At 51.5% G+C, this 21,639-nt stretch overlaps 1 protein-coding gene across 2 annotated transcripts in view; it reads left to right on the forward strand.

Moving 5' to 3' along the window:
- Plxdc1 (plexin domain containing 1) overlaps positions 1-21,639 on the forward strand; it is a 56,169-nt gene that overhangs the window by 14,169 nt on the left and 20,361 nt on the right. Inside the window, exons 3-7 of one of the 2 annotated variants that reach the window (XM_038328047.1) lie at positions 12,028-12,171; positions 12,435-12,504; positions 13,275-13,397; positions 13,849-13,967; positions 15,457-15,556. In XM_038328047.1, the coding sequence (XP_038183975.1) occupies positions 12,028-12,171; positions 12,435-12,504; positions 13,275-13,397; positions 13,849-13,967; positions 15,457-15,556 (556 nt within the window). Of the gene's footprint in view, positions 1-12,003; positions 12,172-12,434; positions 12,505-13,274; positions 13,398-13,848; positions 13,968-15,456; positions 15,557-21,639 lie in introns of both variants that reach the window. The other variant, XM_038328046.1, reaches the window with a different exon arrangement.

Genomic DNA, 21,639 nt, shown 5'->3' on the forward strand with positions numbered 1-21,639 from the left:
GCTCTCAATATGGCTGTTTTCTGGCAGCTGTGGCGCTGAGATGGACCAGAAGGAATGGTCTTATTTTTGCCTTGTGTTGCTTGGTGCCCACACTGCAGTACCCATGTCCCTTTGTATTGCTTGTCTCCTCCCTCGGGCACCTTAGAGCCAGGCTGTCTTGTGATCATTGCCTGTCTGCAGCAGGTACTCCTCCTCCGAGGGAGCAAAGGAAGGAGGGGCTCCCCCTCCCTTTTGGTCTCCAGTGGTGTTAGAGAGGAGAACCCATCCCGGGTGGACTCAGGTAGCCCCGAAGGACCTCTGCTCCATTTACCTGGGGCTCACTTGCCAGCACTTTGTGAGGGAGGGAGTGCAAGGGTCTCTAGGGAGTCTGTGTCTATTTCTTACCTGTTTCTGCCCTAAGCAGCGTTCACCCAGGGCTGCTGATTGCCCACCTACGAGACAAGGTCTCTCACTAAACCCGAAGCTTCTCGTCGGGCTAGGCTAGCAGGATCCACCTATCTCTGCTCTTCAGGACTGATGACCAGGGCATGGCCCTTCCCTGCTTTTATGTGGTTGCTGGGGATTTGAACTCAGATCCTCTTGCTTTCATAGCAAGCTCTCCACCCCTCAGGATGTCTGCTTGCTTGCTTAGTCAGAATCTCATCCTGTCATCAACACAGGAGCTTACTATAGCCCGTAGTCAAGCATGTTGTCCTCCTGCATCAGACTCCTGAGTACTGGGATTACAGGTATGTTGACTCCCAACTCACATTGCTGTTTTGATTTGAATTGCCCCAGCGACTAATGATGCTGAAAGTTTTCCTGTATTTTGATTGGCTATTTGTGTATCTTCCTTGGAGGTGAGCCTACTACCGACTTTTCTGTTTTTTAATCAGGTTGTTTGTTTTGTCTTGGGAAAATTCTTGAGCCTCACGCCCAGGTTTCATTGTGCTGTGGATGCTGTTGGCTCAGGGTGACTGCAAGGACGATGCCCGGTCAGGTCCGCGAAGGCTGGCCCTGGCAGGGCTGCAGGGGTACATGCTGGGTGTGTAATGGGCTGTGCTCCACAGTGGCCAGCCATCCTGGTTTTCCTGGCCTTTTGAAGAAAGAGACTTGCCGGGAGGGCGATGGTGGCACAAGCCTTTAATCCCAGCACTTTAATCCCTCTCTCTGAGGAGAAAGAGAGGAACGAGGATCCTTGTGATTTCAAGCACTACAGAGCAAGTTCCAGGACAACCAGAGTTACAAGAGAAGCCCTGTCTCAAAGCAAACAAACAACAACAACAAAACAACTCCCTTGCCAAAAACAAAGAGAAAGGCTTACTAGCTATGAGCACAGGTGTCTGAAGAGGTCAGGTCACCTGGAGCTAGGATTATACACAGTCATGAGCACCTGACTAGGGTGCTGGGACCTGAACTCAGGTCCTCTGGAAGAGCAGCAGGTGCTCTTAACTTCAGAGCCATCTCTTCAACCCCCTAGATGCTCTCAGCGCGGACTTTCCAGTATCCTGGATGTTTCTATGCACCAGACACATAGGAGAGTTGGTCACTGTATTCTAGTCCCAGGTGAGGTAGCGTGTGTCTTCTATTATCTGTGACTTCTGAAAATTCGTGTGTTAAAATCGATTCCCACTGCCCCACTTGTGAGTGCTATACTGGGTTTGTAAAGGTAGAGCCCTCAGGCTATCAGATTAATGTCCTTCCTGTCAGCTGTTCCCTGACTGCCTTACACTCGCCAAGGCCCAGACACAACGAGATAAGTGGGATTTGTTGTTTGTTTTTCAAGACAGGGCTTCTCTGTGTAGTCCTGGATGTCCTGGAACTCACTCTGTAGACCAGACTGGCTGTGAACTCACAGAGATCCACCTGCCTCTGCCTCCCTAGTGCTGGGATTAAAGGTGTGCACCCCTGCTCCAAGCCATAATTTATTTTATTTTATTTTTTTTAGCTCAGAAGGAGCTGTACCCAGAAGAGAGAAAACACAGGGTGGATTCACTTTCTAATGGCTTGCTCTTGTGGTTCCCGAGCCCCTCCTAATGACCTCACCACTCTGAAAGGTCATAGCAGTGGGACAGTTAGGGCCAGAGTTCAGCATGAGATTCTGAGGGGACCAACCTGAAGTAAGAAAATTGGAGATAATGTTAAATGAACCTTTCCTGGTGCTGGTCAGCTGGTCCACATCTACCTCATGAGTGAGCATCTCTCTCTCTCTCTCTCTCTCTCTCTCTCTCTCTCTCTCTCTCTCGGTTTTTCGAGACAGGGTTTCTCTGTCGCTTTGGAGTCTGTCCTGGAACTACAGGCTGGTCTCGAACCCACAGAGATTTGCCTGCCTCTGCCTCCTGAGTGCTGGGATTAAAGGAGTGCGCTACCACCGCCTGGCCAGAGCATCTCTTTCTTTTCAACATTTGTGTAGTGTGTGTGCTGTCACAAATGTGTGAAGGTCACAAACATGCATTTTGGGAATGGGTTTTCTCCTTCCACTGTGTGGGTTCCGGAGATAGAACGTTCATCTCAGGCTCAGTGGCAAGTGCCTTTACTCACTGGGCTGTCTTTCTGGCTCAAAACAGGTTTTTCAGATGTTCTGTTTTCTCTCAATTGAGAATAGACAACTGAAGTCACCTGCCCAGGGTCACTCTTCCAGTGCGTAGCAGAACTCAGACAAGAATGCCAGTTCTGCTTCACAATCGAGCTCTTAGCCACCATCTCCTTCAGGATGAATGATGTCTGGCTAAGACCTTTAGAATCTTCTGGAGATGCTGGCTCTGACTCTGTAGGTTTGGGCTGACCAAGGCCACTGTACTCTCCTGCCTCCCCTCCAACCCTCTTCCTGTTGGCCTGCCTGCCTTTTTTTGTTTATTTACAGGTTTCCCTTTTTGTCTTTGGCTGTCCTGTAACTCACCCTATAGCTTAGGATGCCCTACAACTGGTAGCAATCCCCCTGCCTCAGTTTCCCAAGTACTAGAATTACACAGTGAGACTCCACATCTGGCTTTTTTTCTTTTCTTTCATTTTGAGACAGGGTCTCACTAAGTCACCCTGGCTGGAATGGGACTTCATATGTAGCCCAGGCTTCCCTGAATTCACAGAGAGCTCCCTGACTCCACCCCCTGCGTATTGGGATTCAAGGGATGCACTACTACACCTGGCCCAGAACGCTGCATTTCCAATGGGCTCCCAAGTGACTCTGCTGTCGCTGTCCCAGGAACATTTTGAGTAGGTGGGATCTAGAACACATTCCTGGTGGGTTTGTAAACCCTCGTGGACTGGGGTGATTGAGAGCCCTCTTCTCAGCAAGTGTCACTTCCCGGTTGGCCCCAGCTGCCTAAGTGCTATGCTAACAAGCCTGGCTAGCCAAGCTCTCCTGCCAGCCCTGCGGGTGCCCTTGGTTGCTTGCCCAGCATCCCTGTCAGCCAGTTGGCTGGCAGGTGACAGGATGATTGTGACAGCTTAGCTGGAGTTCCTTTCCAGAAACATCCTTAAGCTCAGCCAAAGTCAATCCAGTGCCACTGTCAGAGAGTGAAGAGCCTGCAGGGTCTCGGGGCATCGTGAGCACTGAGGGAGAGGAGCCTTTGCTCTGCAGATCCTGGGCTGCAATGCGGTGGCGGAGGGGGGGGGGGAGGGGGTGTTTGAGGAGGCGGTCTGTGCTGTCACGACATTTCATGGAAAGGCCCAGCAAAATCATCTAAGAACTCACGCTTATGGGACACCTACTGTGGGCACTGAGCCAAGAGCTTTCTGTTTGTCCTGTTCCGTGGAATGCTTTCAAGACTGCGGCATTAGAGAAGGGACTGGAACCAGAAAGAAGAGTGATGTTTCTTCACCAACCATGGTCATGTCTGCGTTTCGATCTTGGATCTGGCTGACACCAAAGCCCGCACACTTGATCGCGGAGCAGTGGTTTTTCAAATGATGCAGTTCCCGGAGATGCCCCCATGGGCTGCTGTGGGATGGAGGGTTCTGGAGAAGGCACCAGAAGGTAGGGAGTGGCTTCACTGGGATGTGATGTAGGTGTTGAGCTGCCACGGAAGATAGAAAATGTCGGAGCTGCCGGGTGGTGGTGGGGCACGCCTTTAATCCCAGCACTCTGGAGGCAGAGAACTTTGTGAGTTCGAGACCAGCCTGGTCTACAAGAGCTAGTTCCAGGACAGGCTCCAAAGCTACAGAGAAACCATGTCTCGAAAAACCAAAAAAAAAAAAAAAAAAGAAAGAAAAAGAAAAAAGAAAAAGTTGGAGCTCAGCCCATTGCCTGTGAAACAGGAAGATTATTGGCCAGGGCTTTGTGACGTGTCATGGAAGCTGCCTCCTTCACTAGACTTCCTGACCCTCTTTGAGGTGTCAAACCAGCACTGCCCCAGTCCCAGCACCATCACAGAGGGGACCATCCTCTGTGGTAGCAAACAGCTGGTTGTATACAGTGATGGTCTGTGGATGCTGAGTTCCTTGGCCCGTGCAATGTATTAACTGTAAATCAGTACAGGGAGACTGACTAGGGCTTGCTTTTCCACCTCTGCCCCTTTTCTTTCTGTTTTTATTTATTTATTTGAGATAGTCTCATACAAGCGAGGCTGTCCTCAGACTTGCAATGTAGCCAAGGCTAGCCTTGAGCTCCTGATCCTCCTGCCTTTTCCTCCCAAGCACTGGGATCCCAAACATGTATCGCCATGCCCTGCTTTGATATTAAGAAGAATGCACACACATTCAGCCCTTGTAGCAAATGCCACAGTGCCTGGGCCTTCAGACACACAGTAACTCTCTTCCCTCACAGGGAATAGTATGAACAAGGGCTGTTAAAGAGTCTCCGTGACATGGGAAGTTTCCCTCTGTCCGGCTGCTCTGCAATCTGCAACTGAGCCTCCAATTTTTGTAATCTAAGATGGCGGTTTCCATTCTAGCCATCATATCTGCATCCTATTAGGACCCGATGAGGGCACAGAGTTCTGCTGCTCTCCCATCAGTCATACAGCCCCGTGGGTGGGAGGACTGGTGGAGATCCGGTCAGGCTGGATGGCTGCGCTTAGCTAGAGTGGAGCAGCTGCTGTTGGAGTAAGAGGGGACAGTGGTGACCGTGAGACCGTTATCCACCTCTGCCACAGTGGACATCCCCATCAGGACCGCTAGGGTAGGTGACAACTGGGACGTGTCCTCGAGGGTCATTCAAGCTATGGGACCCTTCGCTCGTGTTCAGTCAGGAAATCAGCCGTGGCTGACTTTGTCTAAGGAGCAAACAAGCATAGTGGCCAGGGAACAGTTTCCCAGAGAAGACTGTTCCGTGTAAGGTCTCTTCCGTGTCCAGCAGCCATCTTAGCAGCGTCACAAGGAAGGTCTAGACCCCGCGGGTCCTAGACGACTGTGGGAATCAGAGCTGTTGAGCCTGTCTTCCCAGGCAGCCTCAGTTCCGGTCTCATTTCCATGCTTCATGAGTTGGAGCAGGAAGCAGGGGGCTGTTCCTTCTCCTGTCTGGGGACCAGTGGCTCCTGTGGCCAAGGCAAGATAGTAGTTGTAGCTCAGCTCTTCAGCCACTAGTTTCTCACCCATTCAGTTTTACTCTCTCTCTGGAAGGAAGAGATTGGCTGAGGCTGCAAAAGCAACAGATGCATGGTGTGTGTGTGTGTGTGTGTGTGTGTGGTGTGTGTGTGTCTGACTGAGGAAGCACCAGGTTGCAGAACACGGCAGGTGTGACCTGAGATGAGGCAGATGATCTTGAATAATGGGGTCTGAGAACTCTAAAACACACCTACAGCTGGGTGTGGTCCACACATACACAGCAAGACTTGCTTCAAGAAGATCAAGAAAATGAACAAGAAAAAAAGAGCTTGAGAAACCAAAAAAAAGACAGAAAGAAAAGAAAGAAAGGAAGGAAGGAAGGAAGGAAGGAAGAGAAAGAAAGGAAGGAAGGAAGGAAGGAAGAAAGAAAGAAAGAAAGAAAGAAAGAAAGAAAGAAAGAAAGAGTGCTCAGGCTGCCCAGGCCCATCCATCTGAGGTATGTATGGCCCCTCAGTGGTTGAGGAGAGCATCTTATAATCCACAAGCCAGGATGCGAGTCAGCCATACTGAGTTTACAAGGTACCCAGCCTTAGAACCTATGAGGAGGACAACAGAGAAGAAAGGCCCAAGATCTTGACCTTGAGGCAATTCCCAATCAGTTGTGCCGTGAAGACACCTGGGTCTGCCTTCCTCACTTCCCTCCCTGTTTCCTCAGGCCCTTAGTTCCTGGCGGACTAAAGCTGAGTTCTGTCTTCCAAGCTTCTTGAGGGATCTTGGGGCCAAGTCGTCTTTCTGAGCTTGAGCAAGAAGACGTGCAGCCCTCTTCAGCGCTGGGGTTGTCATGGTGTGAGGACACCTTGATGACCAAAGAGCTCTGTGTGTCTGTCCTCCCTGGACCCTGCCCCCTGCTAGACTCCCAGTCACTGGCTGACGAGCTCTTCCTCATTCCCCCAAAGTATCACTTTCTCAGATAAGAGCTTAAGAAACCAAGGTCGCTGTCTGTGGCTGGGGTGTCCTCACCGGGAATGTTCTCCGTGGACTCAGATCCCCAGAGCCACTGATGGCTTTCGTGTCACCTGCCATCAGGAGTGAAGGGAGGTGACATTACCTGCTGGAGCCACGCTGTGCTTCTACAGCATGACTCAGGACCATGGACTTTAATATGGCTCAACTGTGCCACAGTTTTAGGTACTGGTGGTGAGGTGCAAGCAACTCTGCCCTGAACTCTACCTGTCCCCAGTGTGAGAAGCATTTGATGTAGCTTTTTGAGATGGTTGGCCAAGGCTGCCTTGAACCACATGGTTCCCCCACCCCGGCCTCCCGAAGATCTGGGGTTCCCAGGCTGTACCACAGCACCCGGTGATGTTAGAGATTAGGGAAGTATCCCAGGTCACCTTCTAGTGAGACAGCTGCCAGAAGACCCAAGGGACAGTAGACAGAGCACAGATCACATACCTACATGGGGTCAAATCATAGACAGTGATCTGAGGCCTTAATTTCCCTGCTTAGAAAATGGAGGGCCAGGTGTGGTGGCACACGTCTTTAGTCCCAGTACTCAGGAGGCAGAAGCAGGTGAATCTCTGAGTTTGAGGCCAACCTGGTCACACAGAGTGAGTTCCAGGACAGCTTGGGCTACACAGAGAAACGCTGTCTCGAAAAACAAAAGAAGAAAGAAAAAGGGCCTCTGGAAGGGCTGGCAGTGCTGCCTGTGAAATACCAGCTGGTTTCTGTGCCCGCACCATGAATACTGCCTGCCCGTCTGTCTGCCTCCCATCTCCCCCCACGAATACTGCCTGCCTATCTTTTTGCCTCCCATCTCCCCACCACGAATACTGCCTGCCCATCTTTCTGCCTCCCATCTCCCCCCACGAATACTGCCTGCCCGTCTGTCTGCCTCCTATCTCCCCCCACGAATACTGCCTGCCCGTCTGTCTGCCTCCTATCTCCCCCCACGAATACTGCCTGCCCGTCTGTCTGCCTCCTATCTCCCCCCACGAATACTGCCTGCCCGTCTGTCTGCCTCCTATCTCCCCCCACGAATACTGCCTGCCCGTCTGTCTGCCTCCCATCTCCCCACCACGAATACTGCCTGCCCGTCTTTCTGCCTCCCATCTCCCCACCACGAATACTGCCTGCCCATCTTTCTGCCACCCATCTCCCCCCACAAATACTGCCTGCCCGTCTTTCTGCCTCCTATCTCCCCCCACGAATACTGCCTGCCCATCTGTCTGCCTCCCATCTCCCCCCACGAATACTGCCTGCCCATCTTTCTGCCTCCCATCTCCCCACCACGAATACTGCCTGCCCATCTTTCTGCCACCCATCTCCCCCCACGAATACTGCCTGCCCGTCTTTCTGCCTCCTATCTCCCCCCACGAATACTGCCTGCCTGTCTGTCTGCCTCCTATCTCCCCCCACGAATACTGCCTGCCTGTCTTTCTGCCTCCCATTTCTCAGCTTCCCCCTGACATGGTCCTTTGCTATGCCCAAATGTCCCCTTCCCCTAAGCTCCATCTGGCCCCTCTTACCACCTAGTATTCCTTGGCCAGGATGCTGGATAGGTGTAGATCCTGGCTTTGAAGAGTCACCTGTGCTGGGAGAAGGGGCAGGTGAGGGCCTGTGTGGGGCCCGAGGGTGACTTTGTGTGGTGCCACCTGGTGTAGTAATCTCTGGTAAGCCATTGTGCTGGTATTGCCGGGGCCTGAGCAGAGCCTGGTCTGGACTACCTTCAATCCTCGCCAAGATTCTCCCTGCTCTCTGAGAGTAGCTGGCTCTTGGAGAAAATTGAAGCCCGAGAGGTCACTGTGGTTGAGGTTATAATTTACCTGTGTCCCTAAAAGGCAGTAGGGTTGAATTTCAGTCCCCATGGGGAGGTATTATGAAAATGGGAACTTAATACACCATGAAGAAGTGGGGCCCTTGGGAGGTGAGGTTTTCTCTGTGTTACAGCTCTATGTGTCCTGGAACTCATTCTCTAGACCAAGCTGGCCTCAAGGTCACAGAGGTCAGCCTACCTATGCTTCCTAAGTGCTGGAATCAAAGGCCTGTGCCATCACTGCCCAGCGACCCTGCAGGCTTTATAAGAGGGAGAAGCCCATTATGGTGGCCTTTATTGGTAATCCCAGCACTTAGGAGGCTGACACAGAGGCTCATGAGTTCAAGGTCAGCCTGAGCTGCATGAGGAGAACCTATCTCTTTCCATACATATATATGTGCATAAGTACATGAGTATACGTGCATGTGTGTGCACGTACATGTGCGTGTGTCAGCACGTGTATGTTTTAGCATGTGTATGCAAACACCTGTACACCTGCATACACGTTTATACCTATGTATGTGGTTATTTATCTGTGTGCATTTATTTGTACATGTGTGCATCAATGCACATGTGTTTTTGTGTGTACACTTGTATAATGTACATTAGTGTGTGGGTACACACATCCTTTTGCATATCTACGCATGAATATGTATGTGTGTGGTGTGTCTAACTTTGCGTACACCTGTGCCTTGTTCGAGTAGGTATGTACATGTATGCATGTATATGTGTTATCATTCCTGTGCACATGTGTATAGCAGGTACAGGGATAGGGGAGGGGGAGAGATCAGACCACCACCATCTATAGGTAACAGGCACCAGAGACTTAAGGGGCATCCTTCCAACATGTCATCAAAGTCCTGAGTCCCATCCATCTCTGAACTTCTCCTTTCTTATGATGTGGTTCTTGCCCTCAGGCTTACAATGTGGTTGCCAGTACTCCAGCCATTGTGTATGCATGTCAGATAGGATAAGGAGAAGGAAAAAGAAAACCTAACAGGCCCAAGTTATTTAACTTCCTTCAGGAAACTCCGTTAGAACCTCAGCCACCAGTTGTTTGTGTTCTGTTTTACTGATGTTTGTGGATGCACTGCCTCCTACAGGGTCCCCTTAGTAAAGAGGTTTGGGAATGGATGCCGGTGAGGCAGCCCCAGATCCTGCCCCGCAGGGCCTTGTACACCGTGGTAAGAGGCCTGACTCATTCCTCTGGCTGGGTGCCATGGTGTCTTAGGCAGGGCAGGGACAGGGAGAGAGGCAAACCCTCCAGGTTGTCCCCACTGACCCAGAGCAGCACGCAGCTGTGGGAACCTGAATTCATTTTTGGCCACTAGAAAGCATTTATTCTCCCTCACGCCTAGAGACCGAAGCCACTCTCTCTCTCTCTCTCTCTCTCTCTCTCTCTCTCTCTCTCTCTCTCTCTCTCTCTCTCTCTCTCTCTCTCTCTCTCTGGAGGCCCTGGGAAGGACCCGTCCTTGCAGCTCCTGGTGACTCCTAGCCTGGGAACATCTGTCCAGTCTCTCTATGGTCACATGACTTCCTGTGCCTCCTCATTTTCTCCGCCTAGCCCTCTCTTTCCAATGATAAAGACAGCAGCCCTTGGATCAGGGCTTCCCTAATCCAGGATGACCTGGCATTCCCTTGACTCTACTTACCTGCAGAGACTGCTTTCCAGGGAAGGCACCCTCTAGGTACTAGGGAATGGGTTTAAATACCGCTTTAGGCAGGCTGGGCCTCCTTCTGCTACTGTGCCCAAGGACGGGACATTAGAACTTGTTTGTCATTCCTTCCCTTCGCTGTCCGCCAGGACTTTAGCCTTCAGGGAGGCAGGTTTATTTCCAAACTCTCAACCCACTGTGGACCCGGACTCCTCCCTAGACTCTCAGCCATTGGAGGGCCACTGTGCCCCAAACACAGTTTGCTGGTATTTCTTTTGTCACCCTCCTGGGGATCAAACCCTGAGCCTTGAACATGCTCTACCATTAAGCTATATCCCAAACTTGGTTTTGTTTGTGTTTATTTTTTATTTTGAGGCAGAGTCTCAATAAGTTACCTGAGCTGATCCTGACTCTATGAACCTCTGGCTGGCCTTGAACTTGTCACCCTCCTGCCTCAGCCTCCCAGGTTCCTGGTACTCTGTGTATGTTCCACCACACCTGACTCCTGCACACTTCTTGAGCACGGATGAACAGTGAGGGAGAAACCTTGGTCCACAGCTGCAGAGGTGATTCCCTTGTTCGCAAATATTAGGAGCACGAGTTGAAGCTGAAATAGTCATTAAGCCAGCACAGCGGCTCATGCCTGAAATCTCAAGTGCTTGCAAGGTGGAAGCGGGAGTGAATGTCGGGAGTTCAAGGCCATCCTTGGCTACAAAGCAAGTTTTAGACCAACCTGAGAGCTACATGAGGCACTGTGTTAAAAACAACAAAATGTCAGACTAAATAGCCTCTAAACTTGATTTCATTTTTTTCACAGAGACCAGATTCCCTGGAGCTGGAGTGATAGGCGGCTGTGAGCCCTGCCATGTGGGTGCTGGGAGCTGAACTCTGGCCCTCCGCAGGAGCAGCCAGCACTCTTGGTTAAGAGTGAGCCGTCACGCCAGCCTAGAGCTGACCTTTATTAAACTGTTATTTTGTTTGAAACGGGGATGCAGAGAGACAAGCTGCAGGCTTGCCATAGCAGGCGGTCCCAGCAGAACCTCCCATGTTCCTTTTCTCCAAGCCCACTCCAACCTTAAGCCTCCAAAATGTGTTCAGAGGGTGTCGCTTGTCAGATCAGTCTGCTGCCCTGTAGGCGCTAGTGGCCGGGGGCCCCATCTCCTGCTCCCACTGGGCTCAGGCCAAGGGCTGGCTGGGCAGCTGGCAGCTCGACAGGAAGAACATGGTTTGCTCTGCTGTGTCTGCAGCCTGATTAATGACCCGTGATGCAGGGCATCACTGTACCCGAGGTGGACTTGGGAGCCTCTGACCTCGCTGCTGTTGCCGCTAAGCCTCCTGTGAGGTGTTCTTGGGCCGGCTCCAGAAGTGCTGAGACGCAGCCCAGTTCGCTAGCATTCCCATTCTTTCTGCTGGCCACTTCCCTGGCCTGCTATCAGCCCTGGCCCCAGATGCTCCTCCGAGGGAGACTGTGGAACGAACCCAGCCCGCTGTGGTATCCCTATCAGCCACATAGGGAGATGCTAAATTACCCCTTGAGGAACTCCTGGCTTCTTGCTTCTTTCACTCCGTCTGGTGACCGCAGCGAGAGCATCGCGGCTCTGGGCTCTGCTCATGCCCGCAGCTGAGTGTTCCGTTGTCTGTGTCCTGTCTCCCCCGTCAGACCAGCAACTCCCTGAGACCAGCGGCCGCCTTCTCCCTCGGACATCTAAGACCTCTTTGTAGTTGTTTCTCACGTCTTTCCTCAGGCAGGTCAGAGATTATACGTCCCTTGTGGTCTGGGCACGCTTCTTTTAGGCAAAGGCTTTATCTGCGGTTCTCCATCATGTCCCCAATGCTGAACTTGGCCTTTGCCATGCTCTGAAACATTTGAGGTTACAGGAGAAGCCTCTGGCTTGTCTGGGCAGGACAGAGCTGAACCTAAATGGAGCAAGTGTGGATTTGGCTAAGGCCAGATTTGTTGAGGAATGACTGAGGACCGTGCTTTTCCCGGGCCCAAAGCAGTGGCTCCAGTGCTCTGGGCCAGAGGATCCGGGGAACTCTGGGTAGGGAGGGGCAGAGGGTAGGGACCAGTTCACCTGTCTCTGTCCCCCACAGGAGGACAACCACAACTACTATGTGTCCCGTGTCTATGGCCCCGGTGAGCGTCGCAGTCGGGATCTGTGGGTGGACATGGCCGCTGCCAACCGGAGCCACGTGAAGGTCCACAGGATCCTCTCAAGTTCTCACCGGCAGGCTTCGGTGAGTGCCTAGGCCTACCAGGACAGCCTGGGCTGGGAGACTGGGGCTAGGCCAGCAGTGGCTGCCCGGAAGTGGACATGGTTATGGCCTGAGGTCTGTAGGTACAGTCAGAGAACACACAGTGCGGGCACCCAGCTGTAGTCCTAGGGGGTCCGACCCTGGATATGCTGGTGTCCACATTGTTCAGACAAGTCTGGAGCAGGGAGGGTGACCAGCATTCGCCTGGCAGCTCCACCCATGGGGACTCTCTCCTGTCCCTGCAGAGAGTGGTCTTGTCCTTTGATTTCCCTTTCTACGGGCATCCTCTGCGGCAGATCACCATAGCAACTGGAGGTAAGGAAAAACCGGTGAGGCTGGGGGAGGCCTTGGAGGTCTCATCCTGACTCAGAGAGGCTGTTGAGGGACTTACGAGAGACAGGAAGGTAGGTGGGCTAGGGAGGCAGTCAGGGAATGTCCCGCCCAAATCAGGTGGCCTGTGTGTGTGCCCGTGTGCTTGTCTGCGTGTATGTGTGCATGCATCCATCCTGCTGGACCAACACGGTCAGTATACATAGCTCTGGGGTCTCCACTTCTGAGTCTGAGCCCAAGGAAGCAAGGACCAGGGTCCCTGTTGATATGAGGAGTTTCTTTGATTCCTGTCACGTTCATTCTGTTTCCCACTTCCCTGAAACTGGGGACGATGGGAGTCAGTTCCCCTTCCTTCTCCTACCCAGAGAGAAGGGACAAGCATTCTCTAGTCTGAGCCATTTTTCTATCTCACCAAGTCCAGAGCCTGCTGGGTAGGGAAGGGGATGAGGCCGCAAGGCTCACTTCAAGCTCCTGCCAGTGGGAGATAAAGACAAAGACAAAAAAACCCATAGAGGGAGCTGGAGAGATGGCTCAGAGGTTAAGAGCACTAGCTGTTCTTCCAGAGGTCCTGAGTTCAATTCCCAGCAATCACATGGTGGCTCACAACCATCTATAATGAGATCTGGTGTCTCCTCTGGTGTATATATGTTAACAGAACATTGTATGCATGATAAATAAATAAATCTTAAAAAAAAACCCATAGAGGCAGCCCCTTGAGCCATTTCTGGTGGCACCCTTAAACCTTTCCCCCTCAGGCTTCATCTTCACGGGTGACGTGCTCCACCGGATGCTCACAGCCACCCAGTATGTGGCACCCCTGATGGCCAACTTCAACCCTGGCTACTCTGACAACTCCACAGTCGCCTACTTTGACAATGGTGAGGTCTGATCTTGGGGTATATTTCACCTAATCCCGGGGTGTCCTGGCCTAGCCCCTTCCCGGGAGCCACAGGCAGACAGCCGCCTTTCCATTCTGCCCAATGCTGTCCTCTCACCTGTAAGGGTGAGAAGGGGATGGAAGCACTGTCGCCTGGCATGGTTGAGTGACACTTTCCCGGGAACCTCCCCTCCTTCCCTCATCAGCCCCCACCCACCTAGGAGCCAGACATTTCCACTTTTCCTTTTGTTTCTAGAGGTCAGGATAGTCAAGAAAGAAGGGGTACACACACGGTAAGGGATGAGCAAGTTAGGGACCTCTGTAGCTTGGAAGCCAGGCTGGTGCTGTGGTTGCCCAGTTCCTGCTTCTCAAACTCACAAATGGCCCCCATCTCTGACTATCATGTCTGCTGGGTCCCCTTGCACTAGCTAGGTCTCTGTTCTTCTCCCCAGGGACAGTCTTTGTGGTTCAGTGGGACCATGTTTACCTTCAGGGCCGGGAGGACAGGGGCAGCTTCACATTCCAGGCAGCCCTTCACCAGGATGGCCGCATTGTCTTCGGCTACAAAAAGGTGAGCAAGTTCTAGAGCCTCTCCCTTATCCAGCAAATCTTTATAGCTGATATGCAGTGTGGGTAAGCACAGGGCTTGGCGCCAAGACAGCTCCAGGCTTGTCTGTGGACCTGGGGCTTAGGCAGCTACAAATCTCATCGAGAGAGATGATAACAGACTGGAAATGCCATATTGATTAATGCCCCTACATAAAGGCTAAAAGCTCACTGTGGGGATCTTCACATTGTCAGAGGCCAGGGGAAGCCTCCCCGAGGAAAAGAGTTGAGAACCCCAAGATGAACAGGAGTGAAGGGAGAAAAGGAAATGCTGTCTCAGGGTTCTGTTGCTGTGAAGAGACACCGTGGCCACAGCAACTCTTGTAAAGGAAAACATTTCGTAGGGATGGCTCACTTACTGTCCTTTATTGTCATGGTGGGAAGCATGACGGCGTGCAGGCAAACAGGTGCAGGAGAGGTAGCTGAGAGTTCATACACCTTGACTCACAGACAACAGGAAGTGGTCTGTCTCACTGGGCATGGCTTGAGCATATATGAGACCTCAAAGCCCTCCTCCACAGTGACACGCTTCCTCCAACAAGGCCACACCTCCTAATAGTGCCACTCCCTTTGGCGACCACTTTCTTTCAACTCCACAAGGTATCCAGGAGAGAGAATGGCCTGCACAGAGGTCCTGTGGCAGGACAGAGCAGGGTCTACACAAAGCACTAGAAGAAGTGGAGAGGAGGGGGGGCAGGACTGGACAGGAGAACAACCAGATGCTCCTCTGGAAAAGGACACTCTGGCTCCAGAGTGGAGAACAGACTCTTGGAGAACAAGGGAATGCTGGGAGGTGGCGTAGGAAGGTGAAGATATAAGAGCCCTGGCTAACCTTGCAGTGTCGGAGGTGAATGAGAAGAAGGTGGAAGGCAGTGAGAAGTTTCTGCGCCCCATAAGCCTCTCCGCCCATGCGGCCATCCAGATCAGGCCAAATCAAACCGAATTAGAAAAGGCCCAGGTTTAATAGCTACAACGCTCCAGGATGATTTTCCAGCCCTGCAGAGGAGACAAGAAAGAGAGACTGGAAAACCACCTGCCTGTTCTCTGGGGTGCAGTTTAAATACCTTGCGGAGTGGTCTTGAGCATCTCTGGGAGAGGAGTCATCATTTGGCAGATTTTCTGAGATTGGCAGGGTTTGGTGAGAGATGGGAGAGGGGGCTTGGGGTGAACTTCCACCAGAATATTCCAGACTCTTTGGGTATATAGATGCCAGGGGCTGGGGTGAAGCTTCCACCAGAACAGAGAGGAAAGAAGGAGAGAGGCTGAGGGCGACTTCCGGCCTGTGTGGAGCTGGAGGGTCCGTGTGGGAGGCAGCGTGAGAGTCCTAGAATCTGATTCCAGATGTTCATGTCCTCAAGCACTGAGCAGACAGCTGGGTGTGGAGCTCTGAGTGGGGACATCGTGGCCACAGATGGTTCCAGGGGGGTGGCAGGTGCCTCTTCTCCCTGCTGCAGATCCCTATGGCTGTCCTGGAGATCAGCTCTGCCCAGCACCCTGTAAAGGCAGGCCTGTCAGACGCCTTCATGATTCTCAATTCATCCCCAGATGTACCAGGTGAGTTCCCATACCGTTACTCCATGTTAGCTCTTTTTCTCTGTCCTATGGCAAAATACCCAGCGAAGACAGTGTAAGGAAAGTGGGTTTGTTCTGGCTGACGTACACAGTCCATGCGGTGAGGCCGGTGAGGAGGCAGTAGGAGTGTGAGGTACTGGGCACGTGGAATCCATAGTCAGGAAGGAGAGAGAGAGACAAAGGCTGGTGTTCAGTCCTGGTCCCTAGCCCATGTCTGACACCACCCCGTATCCCAGGCTATTCTCCCTTCCTGGGCTGAACCTCTCCAGAAAAGATGTATCTCCCAGGTGATCCTAAATCTAATTAAGTTGATGATGGAGACAAATCCCCAAGCCCTCAGCATCCATGGACGATTGGTCCTAGGACTTCTGAGAGCTCCCAGTGTCCATGGCTGCTCAAAAGCACCCACTTCCCCCAAGCCCCGCCCCTTTATCATGTTATAATATCTTAGGATCTTTTTCATGGAGAACTGTTTCCTGTCTTGGCTGAAGGTGTAGGGAGCTATCTTTGACCTTCCTAAAGGTGAAGTTTGTGGCTCCCCCTTGCTTCACGCTGTGTGGCTCTTAGCGGGTCCCATTGTCATTTAAGTCCCAATTCTAATCCTAAATACTAGATTCAGGGCTGGTGGCCAATGAGTGTCTGTTCTTAGAACAGTTGTAGGTAGACCTGGCACGTGGTTCCGTTGTAGAGCCCTTGCATAACTGTGCAAGGCCCCGGGTTCATCCACTATCAAGGCAATAGTGAGAGGCACATCGGTGCATTCTTTCTGTGGAGGCAGTGTCCTGCCTGTCTTCATTGAGGTTTTGGTTTGGTCTTCATTGGTGTTTTGAGACAGGGTTTCTCTGTGTAACAGCTCTGGCTGTCCTGAAATTCACACTGTAGACCAGGCTGGCTTTGACCTCACAGAGATCTGCCTGCCACTGCCTCTCCAGTGTTAGCATAACAGATGTTCGCTGCTACCGCCTGGCTCTTCACTGAGTTTTAAAATGGGCTACATAACATTGGCAAGATCTTGGGCTAACTCTCTTGGACCACAAAAAAATAATGTCACAGCCCCTGCTTTCAGGAGATGGCTCTTCAGAGGCTACAATGTCAGGATCCTTTATGTTGGCTCCGCTCGGCAAGCAGGGAATTCACTTGGATTAAGCTGAGCAGCAGTGAACCCCAGATGATTGTGGTCTGCAGAGTGCTGTTTCCCCACTGTCCAAGCCCAGAATGGGAGCCTCTTCTGTGCTGTGCCCAAGGTCAGCTCTTTTCTGCCTGAGATGACAGAATGGAACCCTGTTTTCCTGATAGTGAAGCTGTCCCACCATCTGGGTGTAGTGACATGTGTCTACAATGTCAGCACCCTGGTAACAGGCAGGAGGTCAAGGAGTTCAAAGCCAGGCTGGATTACAGGAGATGCTGTCTCAGGAAACAAAACAAACATACACGCAAAAAAAACAAGTAGTCTAGGGCGAAGACGCAGTAGGTAAGTACTTACTAAAACTTGAGTTTAGATGCCCAACATCCATGTAAGTCTCCCCCCTCCCCCATGGAGGCGCATGCCTGTAGTTGAAGCACTTAGGGGGCAGACACCTTTGAACTTGATGGACAGCTTAGTCTTGCCCTGAGCTCCAGGTTCAGTGAGAAACTATGTCTCAAAAAATGAGGTGGAGAGCAATAGAGGAAGATGCTGACATGGGCCTCTGACCTACTTATACATACACACAAACACATGGAGGAAGACGCTGACATCGGCCTCTGGCCTACTCATACATACACACAAACCCGTGCACCTCCCCACCTCACCCCCACACTCATACATACACACAAACTCGTGCACCTCCCCACCCTACCCCCACACTCATACATACACACAAACCCATGCACCCCCACCCCACCCCCACAGAATGGAATATAATAAAGCAAAACAAACAGCAACAGCAAAAGGTGAGCCAGCCACTGAGCCCTTCTGTCTGGGGGAATCGCCATGTAGCCCTGCCCAGTAGGCTGGGAGAGGTCTTAGGAGGGACCAGGGGAGCTTTGTTGGATTTCTTACCTTTACTCCCTATATAAACTGTCACACTGTGATCAGAGTCTGCAGAGCTGTGTGATGCAGAGAAAGGCTGTGTATGTCAGCAGCATCTGCTTGCAGAAGCGTTCAAATGCTCCACGGTGGCCTGAATGCTCTTCATCTGGCTGGAGATAGTACCAAAACATGATTCCCGTCACTTGGTTTTTGTTGTTGTTGTTTTTAATTTGTTTTTGTTTTTGGAGACAAGGTTTCTCTGTCTGTCCTGAAACTCACTCTGTGGACCAGGCTGACCTTGAACCTCTAGACAAGTGGGCGGGGTGGTGGTGGCACACACCTTCAATCCTACACTTTGCAGGCCGATTTCTGATTTCAAGGCTAGCCTGATCTACAGGGTAAGTTCTTGCAGGACAGTCAGGGCTACACAGAGAAATCTTGTCTTGGAAAAAGAATATTTCATGTAATTGTCAAAGCTGACAGATTGTGAGTCAGTGTGAAGTCACTGACGGCCAAATTATCCAGGGCTCCAGACTGTAATATGAACTCTGGATGGCACCTGACTGGCCTCAGACGGCCCTAGAACACTGGTCCCCCTTTCCCAGAAAAGCCGACTTGAGGCCAGATGTGTGTCGGGAGCACGTGCCATATCTCTGTGCCAGGCGGCCATGAAGGAGGTGGAGGCCCCAGAGCTGGCTGTAGAAGGGAGAGGAACCAGCCAAAGAGGATGTGGGAGGAGGGTTAGCCATCAAATCTGGCCCATTTTGACTCCTGATAAAGGATCCTTCATAGACAGAGCTGTTAAGTATTTTTTCCTTGGGCAACAAACCTCTCCGCCAATGCAAATAATCCCAATGAGACCAAATCAGACCAAATTAAAAGATGCCCATGTTTAATGGCTGCTAGGACTCCTGAGTGGCCTTCAGGGAAAACACAGAGAGGGGAACAGAGAACCGAAAGAGCACGGAAAACCGGGAGACCACGTGTTCATTCTCTAGGGGGCAGTTTAAATAGCCTGTGGGAATGGTTTTAACCTTCCCTGGGGAGGGGGGTCACCATTTGGTGGGCTTTCTCCGAGGTGGAGTTTGGACTGAGGCAACTCCCAGGGAAGGGAGCTTTGAAATGGAACTTTCCACCCAACATTTCATAATGGAAGCCAGGGGGCTGGGGTGAAACCCCTAACTAAACAATCCAGACTCTGTAGGAAGGGGTGCCAGGTGATGCTTCTGACCAAACAAGAGCCTCTCATGATGCTGTGTTCCTGTAGTCCCAGCACTCAGGAGGTGGAGGCAGGAGGATGACCAGTTTAGGGTCATCCTCAGCTGTATTGTGACTCCCGGGCCTGTCTGGAATTTAGAGAATTTTATTGTGTTCTTCCTTGGAGAGTTTTCCCCCTTTAGGGCCTTTAGTCTTCTCTTCCACTTTTATCCTGTGTTCCCAGTACTTGGCCCTTGGAGTCTTGTGTTTTTATTTTCTGCCCTTTCTTTGCAATGATGAAGACCTGTTCTGCTTGCTTCCCTGAGCTGAAAGTTCCTCAGGGTTTTTTTGCCTGGGTTCTAATCCTGATTATTGACTAAATAACCAAATAAGCAAAGGATGGATGGATGGATGGATGAATGGATGGATGGATGGAGAGACCCACCATTGCACATTTCCAAAAAATTCTTATAGCATCTGGGGTGACAATGAAGGCTGGACCCTTCATTGTCTGTTAGTGGTGGCCCTCTTCTTCATCCTTTCCCCTTTTTCCTTTTCTCTCTCCCTATCTTCTCTCCTTCCCCTCAGCTTCCTTTTTCTCCTTCTGAGGCAGGAACAAATGTTGTCCAGACTCAACTTGAATTTTATATAGTGGAAGGTGACCCCGAGCTCTGGGCCCTCCCGCCCCCACCTCCCCAGTCCTAGAATTAAGGGTGTGAGCTACTGCTCTTGACTGTAACCAGAGCAACGCTGGCCTGCTGGTGGCAGGTGTGAGAACACACCGGGACAGGTGACCCTCTGCTCTGAGCCATTGTCAGGTCTGGATGGGGCAGCAGGCTTTCTGTGGACCTCAGGGTTTCTGCATCTTGGAAAGCTGAAGCAGACAAAACAGAATATCTCAAACTGCTGGAAATGTGGCTTGAGGACCTGCCCCCATCCTGGTTCCAGAAAGCTGGCCAGGCAGATGGATGTCATTGTCACTGGCTGAACCCCACATGTTGGTGTAATAACCCAAAGGTAAATGACTCCAGTATGGAAATTCAGGATCCTGTTTATAAAAATAAAAATGTACCGAAGTCACACACTCAGATGGGTACAAGATGGCAGTTGAAGTGGACAGTCTTTTCCATTCAAGGCGGATTTCTGAACGGCACCCCACACACCCCTCCACATTACCATTCCCTGCCCTGCTGCACCAGTGTGGCTGTGCTCTCTCCCCTAGGACATCCAGCATCCCCTGGGTGCATCCGGGTCCAGGGCTCGGCCCCACCTCTGCCCTGTCATCTAGTGGGTGCCTTGCAGCGAGCGTTCTGTCTTCCCCGGTCATGGATTGTACGTCTCTGTCCTTGGACTCGGCTTCCTTGACAAGTACCTGTCTCCATCTCTGCCCGGGTCCCATGTCACCTTCCTTCTGACCGTGTCTGAGCTCTGGCTTCCATCTTTGTAGGTAGGGAGTTCCTTAAATTCAGCTCTGTGCCTTCTTTGGGCTGTCTAACTTTCTGAGGCCGTCTGAAGATTCCTCTTCTGAGGTTCTCCGTCCTGATCTGTGGTGAGCGGACAGGAAGGGGCATCTTATGGGCTGTGGCTGATGTTAGAAGAGGAAGGGCCACCTGTAATCTGTTCATTCACAGTAATTTCCTAACCCATGTTAGGTAGGTGGCCTCTGACAGGGAACTGGCAAAGATGAATGTCAGGCTGATGCTGTGCTCAGGGATCTTGAAGTCTAGGGGCAGAGGTGGGTAAGACAGGAATCTAGATATGGACTGAGCGGTGTGACTGCATCAGTGATGTGATTCAGCCTGAGAGGGGATCCAGTCAGCCAAACCCTGAGGATGGAGCCAGAAGAGGGAAGGAAGGTTGACGTTAGATTTGAGGCCTCATGCCTCAAAGGGGTGGCTGAACGAGAGATGGCTCCTGGGAAGAGTGGACAGGGACGGAGCTGTCAAAGGCTCACTAGGATTTTCCATCCTCTATTTAGATGTTCCCAGGCCCTCAGGCCACCTGCTGGGCCTCAGTGTCCATCCAGACACATGAATGACAGGAAACTGCCTTCTTCACCCCGCTACCCATATCATCTCTTTCCCCACGACCATATGGGGAAGGTTGAACATGGTGTCACAGGCCTATAATCTCACCACTCGGGATCCTGAGTTCAAGAACAGCCTGGTATAATGTGAGGCTCTGTCCCAAAAAACCATAAGTCTGGGGGTGGGGCGGGGATGTGGTCCAGTGGCAGAGTGCTTGCCTATATGAATAGATCCTAGGTTCAGCCCACTACACTAAAAACCAATATTATATCTGTGTGCATGTATTTATATACAAACATATTTGTCTATGAAGGTGGCTATTTGTGTTTTGTTTTGTTTTGAGATAGGGTTTCTCTGTATAACAGCCCTAGCTATCCTGGAACTAGCTCTGTAGACCAGGCTGACCTCGAACTCAGAGATCTGCCTGCTTCTGCCTCCTGAGTGCTGGATTTAAAGGCATGGGCCACCACTGCTCAGCTGAAGGTGGCTATTTATATGTCTGTGTATGTGTGTGCATAAGTGGGTTGCTGTGTGTTGGTAGGGGTGAGAGGTTTATTCCCACTTGCAAGACCTCATTCCCAGAGTTTGGTTTTGTTGTGTTTGTTTGTTTGTTTGTTTTTGTTTTTAGAGACAAGGTCTCTCTACATTGCCCTGGCTGTCCTGGAACTCACTATGTAGAGTAGGCTGGCCTCAAACTCACTGAGATCTGCCTGCCTCTGCTTCCCAAAGCCATGCACCACTATGCCTGGCTGCATTTTCTTGATTGTTGATTGATGTGGGTGGGGCCACCCCTGGGCAGGTGGTCCTGGGTTCTCTAAGAAAGCAGGTTG

This window comes from Arvicola amphibius, chromosome 4 (assembly GCF_903992535.2).
Source record: "Arvicola amphibius chromosome 4, mArvAmp1.2, whole genome shotgun sequence".
Classification (NCBI taxonomy): Eukaryota; Metazoa; Chordata; class Mammalia; order Rodentia; family Cricetidae; genus Arvicola; species Arvicola amphibius.